Here is a 6,427-nt window from a genome sequence, read left to right on the forward strand (position 1 = left end):
ATATATATATATATATATATATATATATATATATATATATATATATATATATATATGCTAAGAGCCACATCCAAGTAATATGATGCATGGCATTTTTGGTTGAAAGGTGATTCCAGCAAGCCATTGAGATGATATGATTATGTTAAGATTTGCATTCATATGATATTGGACTCCTGCTGTCCACCTCAGCCTGCTACGGGACCCCTGGAGAGTTCCCATTGGTTGGGGAAGTGCGGTAGGAGGGAATTCTGGAGGAGGAACTTCCTCTTGGGTTCCGGGGATCCGGGAGAACGACCACGTGCGTCCATCGGCGATCTTCCCCGGAACTTACGGGGCACTGGCGATAGTTTCAAAAAATAAAGTTTGTTCCTGCTTGAGTGGCTCATGATTTTGTGCCCAGCCAGACTGCGGCATATATATATATTATTCAGCCATAAAGGAAAATAAATAAAATTATGTCATTTGTATGAAAATGGATGGAACTAGAGACCAGTAGGTTAAACAAAATAATTCAAACTCAGAAGATCCAAGGTTTTATGTTTCCTCTCAGATGTGGAAGCTATAGAGGAAAAAGAAAGATGCAGGCAGGTCTCATGAAAATCAAAGGGAAATCAGGAGATGAAAGGAACCAAAGAATGGGAGGTGGAGAGGGAGGGGTTCAGTGCTGGGGAGTGCTATTGGCCAAATTATACTGTTTTATTGTGTATCTGTGTGCATGTACAAATAGGTCACATCATTACCAATCAGTTTGTACAATTAAAGTGCACCAATAAAAAGTGAGAGAAAGATATGGAAAATATGTTTTACTATGTATTTTAAATTTATACCTAAGATGGAGAATGTTTCTTGTGAGGCTTAGATGGTGATCTTCATATCACAAATGATAACTAGCTATTACGATTTGGGCATGAGGTGTCCCCCAAAAGCTCATGTTGAGACAATGGTAGATTGTTCAGAAGGGAATGAATGGGTTGTGAGAGTCTAAAGTCAATCAGTGAACATTCACCTGATGAGATTAATCGAGTGGTAATTGGAGGAAGGTGTGTTGTGGCTACAGGGAGGCAAGTCATTGAGGGCATGGCTTTGGGGTATATATGTTGTATCTAGCAAGTGGAGTCTGTCTCTATGATTTCTGATCATCATATGAACTGCTTCTGTCCACCACACTTTCCAGCCATGATGTTCTGTCTCCTCTCCTACCTCCAGAAATGGAGCCAAACTTCTATGGAATAAAACCTCAGAAACGGTGAGAAATCAAATAAACTATTCCTCTTCTGCAATTTATCTTGTGGGTCTTTTATCCACAGCAGTAAAAAAGCTGATTAAAACACTAACTATTCCTCATTTGGGCCATTTTGATCATAAAAAGGTTCCATGATATTTCCCTTTAAGGACAACCTTTGGACTACTTGAGGGTTTATTTACCTATTTTTCAAATAATTTATATACTTTTTATATTGTTTTCAGTGTTACTGATTATTATAATAGATAACATGTTTATATTTGAAGGAAAAATATGATGACTTTATTTTCAGTCATTCCAAGTTATTTAGATTCCTTATTAGTGTTATGGGTGAGATGAGACAATAAGCTACTGAGGAAACAGAAAAATTTGACAAACTCTTCATAATTAGATTATAGAATGGTAAACATAATTGCAAACTGTCTCATTGTTGAGAGCCACAGCCGAAGGGGTGCCAGCAAACTTCCAGCTGCCGGCTGATGATTGGCTCACAGCGGACCCAGCAACATCTAGCTGATTGGCTCCTCTGCGGTGATGCTCATTGGGCTGTTTCCCTGCCCTTTCAGACCACGGAGCTGCTCATTGGGGGACTTTTTTGGCTCCGCCCATGAGACCCAGCCAATCGGCCTCAAGAGCAGGAGGATTGTGGGAAGTGGAGAGAGGCTTGTGTTGGAGAGAGAGGCTTGTGGGAAGCTGGTGGTGGCAGTTGGGGCTCTGAGGGTTTTTCCTGAGAGGCTGTTTTGTTTGGCGTGTGTGGTTCTAAAAATAAAGTTAGTTTCTTTTGACAAGTAGCTCCTGATTGTGCCCAGCCAGACTGCGGCATCTCATTACATTTCACATCATAACAGTAACAAATAGAGATAGCATTGTGTCTTATTTGAGGGGAGAGCAAAATTCAGCAAGTTTGTTTTCTGTTCATGTTCTATATTACCACAACCTAAAATTGAGACCTAGTATCTGTTTCCAAAGTATAATTATGAGAATGGGCAACATGGTCACTATTTTTGAAAAATTAAGAGTAAATAATAATAAGCAAATAAAAACAAATATATTCATTTATAATTAGCTTTAATTGTACTATAGAAAGCAGATAGGAATCATTGTTTTTAATTCCACAGACATTGTATTGGGAAGTGATTTAAGTGGAAGAAGGGAAATGACTTTATGAATTCTTCAGGAGAGAATTGATGGTGAGACTGGATTATAATAAAACACACTAGCAATACTGGTCTCTCAAACCCAAAAGGAAGAGTATGCTTTTTACAAATTGTAATTATTGAGAGCTTTCTTCAAGAAAGTTAAATGTAAAAAATCTATTCCATAATGAAGTTAAAGCAGGTAGGAATCTGAGAAACCATGTTGATACTGTGAGTGAATACTTACTAGTCTTATCTCAAAGAATAATCATAATTAAGCTCATCAAGTTTTTGAGTATGACTAATAAATTATAATATTCAATTTCTAGGTAGATTTATATAGTTTAATCTTTCCTGACGTTTGATTTTTCTTTCACTTGAAATGTTTATACCCCTCGACCAGGAATAAAATCTCAAGAAAAAAAAAAAAACCTTTGAATTCATTAGGTAGGTTGTGAAAATTTGTTTTCTCACAGGCAATAGAGAGTCTAGCATTGTATCCTCTTGTTGCTGGAGTAAACTGGAAATGCCTGTCTGTGAGGACTCCCAGGTTCAGGCTGAATAAACTATTCCTCTTTTTTCTTCTTTTCTGTTTTAGCAAACTTCTGACAACAAAGCAGACAGCATTTGGTGATGACGAACATCACAGTGGCCACACAGGCCAGCAGGAACCCAAGCACATCCAAAGAGTAGTACTGGAACCAGGAGAGGTCATGGGCAGCCATCCGGAGGTGTTTAGCTCCTTTGTGGTGCATGACAAACTCGATCCAGAAGACAACTCGGTCCAGAGGCTTCACTGGCTGTTCACGGTGAATTCTTGATAATCTCATAACATTCTCTTTATATCTATACAACAATCATAAGATACCAATATTTTAAAAAAGTTAATTGGCCTAAATTTTTAAGTCCCTGAAAGTGTTAGACCAGGATGCAAGAAAAGACCACTGACTCCAATTAAAATCAAATTAAAACAAGCTTATTATTTCAACCATCAGGGCTGCCTCTCTCACCCAAAACCTCGGGAACAAGACAGCCGCCGCATCTTTCCTGCAGCCCAGCTTTATAGCCCAGAAAGTCACACAAAGGGGGGCTACAGATAACAAAACTCTGACGAGCATAATACTAATGGTAGTTTACATTTTTGCTGGCCCCGACATCAGAATTTATGAAGGTCATTAGAGCCTCAGAGGGTTGTTATCTGGCCAGGGAAGGCCAAGATTTGTGAGGCGTCACTAAAGTTTCAGAGAGGGCTGCTCTCTCGTCAGAGAGCCAGGCATGGGTGAGTTCAAGGCACAGGCAGGCATTCCAAGCAGGTTCGGAATTTGCAGTAATTTATAGTAAAGCCGAAATTATCTTTCCATGGCTTTGTGGTGAGATGGTTCCCATTTTTAAGAAGAGATCAGGTTGGGTCTATCAAAACATTCTTTGAAAGTTTCACAAAACTGGGTCAAATAAGTGTCATAGAACAGCCATAGAAGAATTTTCTTTTTTTAAATTCTGTTGTCTTGAGAAATTCAGCTTCTAACATGGTGATTTATTTATTTACTTCCATTTCAAAGTTCAAATGTAATTAAAATGGTGATTGTATAGAATGGGTTTGAAGTCATTCAAGCTCCTTAAATTGGAGATTTGTGTTGGACACATATTTTCCAAAGTGAAAATGGAAGGTCAGGTGGGAAAGGTAATATTACCTAGTAGACCAAGTGGAAGTATGCAATTTTCAGTGTGGTAAGTGATATGGTTAAACACTATTTAAAAATGATCATCTTGATGTTTTTGAAGAGGTATTGTGTCATGTTGGGTGAAATGACTTCGATCAATTCTATTTTGCTCTTCTATTCTACCTGTTGCTGTGTATTTTCACTCAATACCCAGAAAGATCCTTTTTGATTAAACACATGTCAGCTTCTAATACTGATGTGACCAAAATTTTCATATGGCTCCCCATGTATTTAGATTAATATCCAGTTCAATATTTATATACTGTTTCCTCACTTAATTACTGCATGTTTGAACAATATATTATTTATGATTTTGTTTTTTAAAAATGTACTGAGTAGGTTTCATGGCATAAATATACATTCATCACTTAAGCTACATTTATCAGGTTCTACAAATTTTATATGCACTTGTATTTATTAATTTTTAAAATAATTTCTAAGTTATTACAAAAGTGTTCAAAATCATTTATTATTACACATTCTGTGTGTACTTTCTTTTTTTAATTTAGACTTGTTTACTCTTATTTAGTAGATGCATAAAATTTAGAATGGTATTGTTTGGAATGGCTTATGAAATAATATTTGAATAATTATTAGTATTTATTTTTAGAGGTTATTTTGGACTATTTTGGTAATAGTAGTAGAAATAAAATAGCTTACATTGATTATGGCTTCATTGGGACTTGTTTTACATTTTTACTCATGGTTTTATTGTATACTTAAATTTATTATGTCTTATAAACCAGGTTTAGTTAGTTGAATTAGTTTTAAAAATATGGTCTTTGATAATAATTCTGGTTTTTATAATTAATGTAAGCATTAATACCTTCACAGTTGAATTAACTTTTTAATTTTTGATTCGTTTTCTTTTTATCTGACCTATGTTTCATTCCCATTCTATTTACTTCTTGATGCTTTAAAAGCACTATTCCATTGAATCTTATTACTATTTTGTTTTTGTTCAAGCATTATTAAAGTGTTCTTTTAGGTGATGTTTTCCTTATACAGTAATATTACTGATCATTGTGATGAATGTTGAATTGATTGTAGATATGCTAGGCACTTTGTACTTTACATTGCATTTCCATTTGAATTGGGGAAATTTTGATAATTAAAGAATTATTTAACTAAAATAAAACATTTTCATGCTTCAAAGTGCACTATGAAGAAACTGATGGATCCCTCTATAGTAGATGGATTTTCCTCTTTGAAATGGAAGAACATGTTTGCAAATCACCCAGTATCTCACTGTAAAACTGATTCCATCTCTTCTCATTAAATAATTTGAGCCAAAAATCAAAATAAAGAACGTAGAGCATATATTTTACCCGATCAACAAATGTCATTTGATTGCTTAATCCTGAAACTATAACAGGCACATAGGAAGGAGAAAAGAGTAGTTCCCTACTATACTTATTAAATTTGCAACCAGGCGATAAGCAGAGGCTGCAAACAAATGGGTTTTGAAGAATTTCCGCCAGCAGCTCATCACAGGGACAAATGGCATCTGAAAGAATGACATCAAACCTTGATTCTTATAGTTTTGCCATAAGTTTCTTGTTCAAAACTGCATCTCTACATATAGTCTCTACATAATCAGAAAACTAACTCATAATTTTTTGAAATCTTGAATATTTCCAAAATGGATTTTTCACTGTTTCATAAATAATTATACCAAGTGATTGAGTATAAAAATTCTCTATATATTCTCTTGAAAATGATGAAGCATAGTTCTCAAACTTAATGGCAGATGATTTGTCACCATCCACAAAAAATGGAACCTGAAGGTCTCAAAACAGTCACCTCATGCGCCCACTGTGTGAGCTCCTCCAGTATTGTCTTCATATTGATCCAATGGTTGTATTCCATTGCCCACACCAGCACCTTTCCACAACTTCCAGAACCAAAGTGTAACAGTGTAACAGGCGCAGAACTACAGTCATTTTCATAGACATCCTCGTGAAATGCAAGGCTTCCTTTCACAGTGAATTCCCTCTGCTCTTGCAAGTATCCAAGAAGAAATCATTATTTGGTTAAAAAGTAACTCGTACGTATAAAGGTAANTTCTAACCAGCATTGAATGAGTGTTTTAATATCTCACATTACTGCTAACACTTTATTATTAATTTTATTATAACTATGGTATGAATAATGTAGTCAGATATCTCAATATGGTTCTTTCTGAATTTCCTTGTACTACTGGTAATAATATTTTTCCAGGTGATTGCATATGTTTTCATTGACATTTTGAAAATTTTTCTTGAAGATATGTCTATTCAGAGTTTTTGGTCATTTTTTATTTCATGATATTATTGAGTTGCTAACTT

General features: G+C 35.4%; 1 protein-coding gene across 2 annotated transcripts; it reads right to left on the reverse strand.

Annotated features, from left to right (window-relative positions):
- Positions 1–2,294: 2,294 nt before the first annotated feature.
- On the reverse strand, positions 2,295–6,147 carry LOC125610356 (UDP-glucuronosyltransferase 2A3-like). Of its 2 annotated transcripts, none has more exons than XM_048784598.1 (2): positions 5,904–6,140; positions 2,295–3,225 (listed from the first exon to the last, which is right to left on the reverse strand). In XM_048784598.1, the coding sequence occupies exons 1-2, from the start codon at positions 5,906–5,908 to the stop codon at positions 2,946–2,948; spliced, it is 285 nt and encodes a 94-aa protein (XP_048640555.1). In that variant the 5' UTR covers positions 5,909–6,140; the 3' UTR covers positions 2,295–2,945. The 2 variants fall into 2 exon arrangements, 1 of the variants encoding a protein (XP_048640555.1); XR_007341092.1 differs by lacking the exon at positions 2,295–3,225 and adding an exon at positions 5,509–5,607 and having other exon boundaries at positions 5,904–6,147.
- Between the last annotated feature and the right edge of the window lie 280 nt (positions 6,148–6,427).

This window comes from Marmota marmota, unplaced genomic scaffold (genome assembly GCF_001458135.2).
Source record: "Marmota marmota marmota unplaced genomic scaffold, marMar, whole genome shotgun sequence".
Lineage (NCBI taxonomy): Eukaryota > Metazoa > Chordata > Mammalia > Rodentia > Sciuridae > Marmota > Marmota marmota.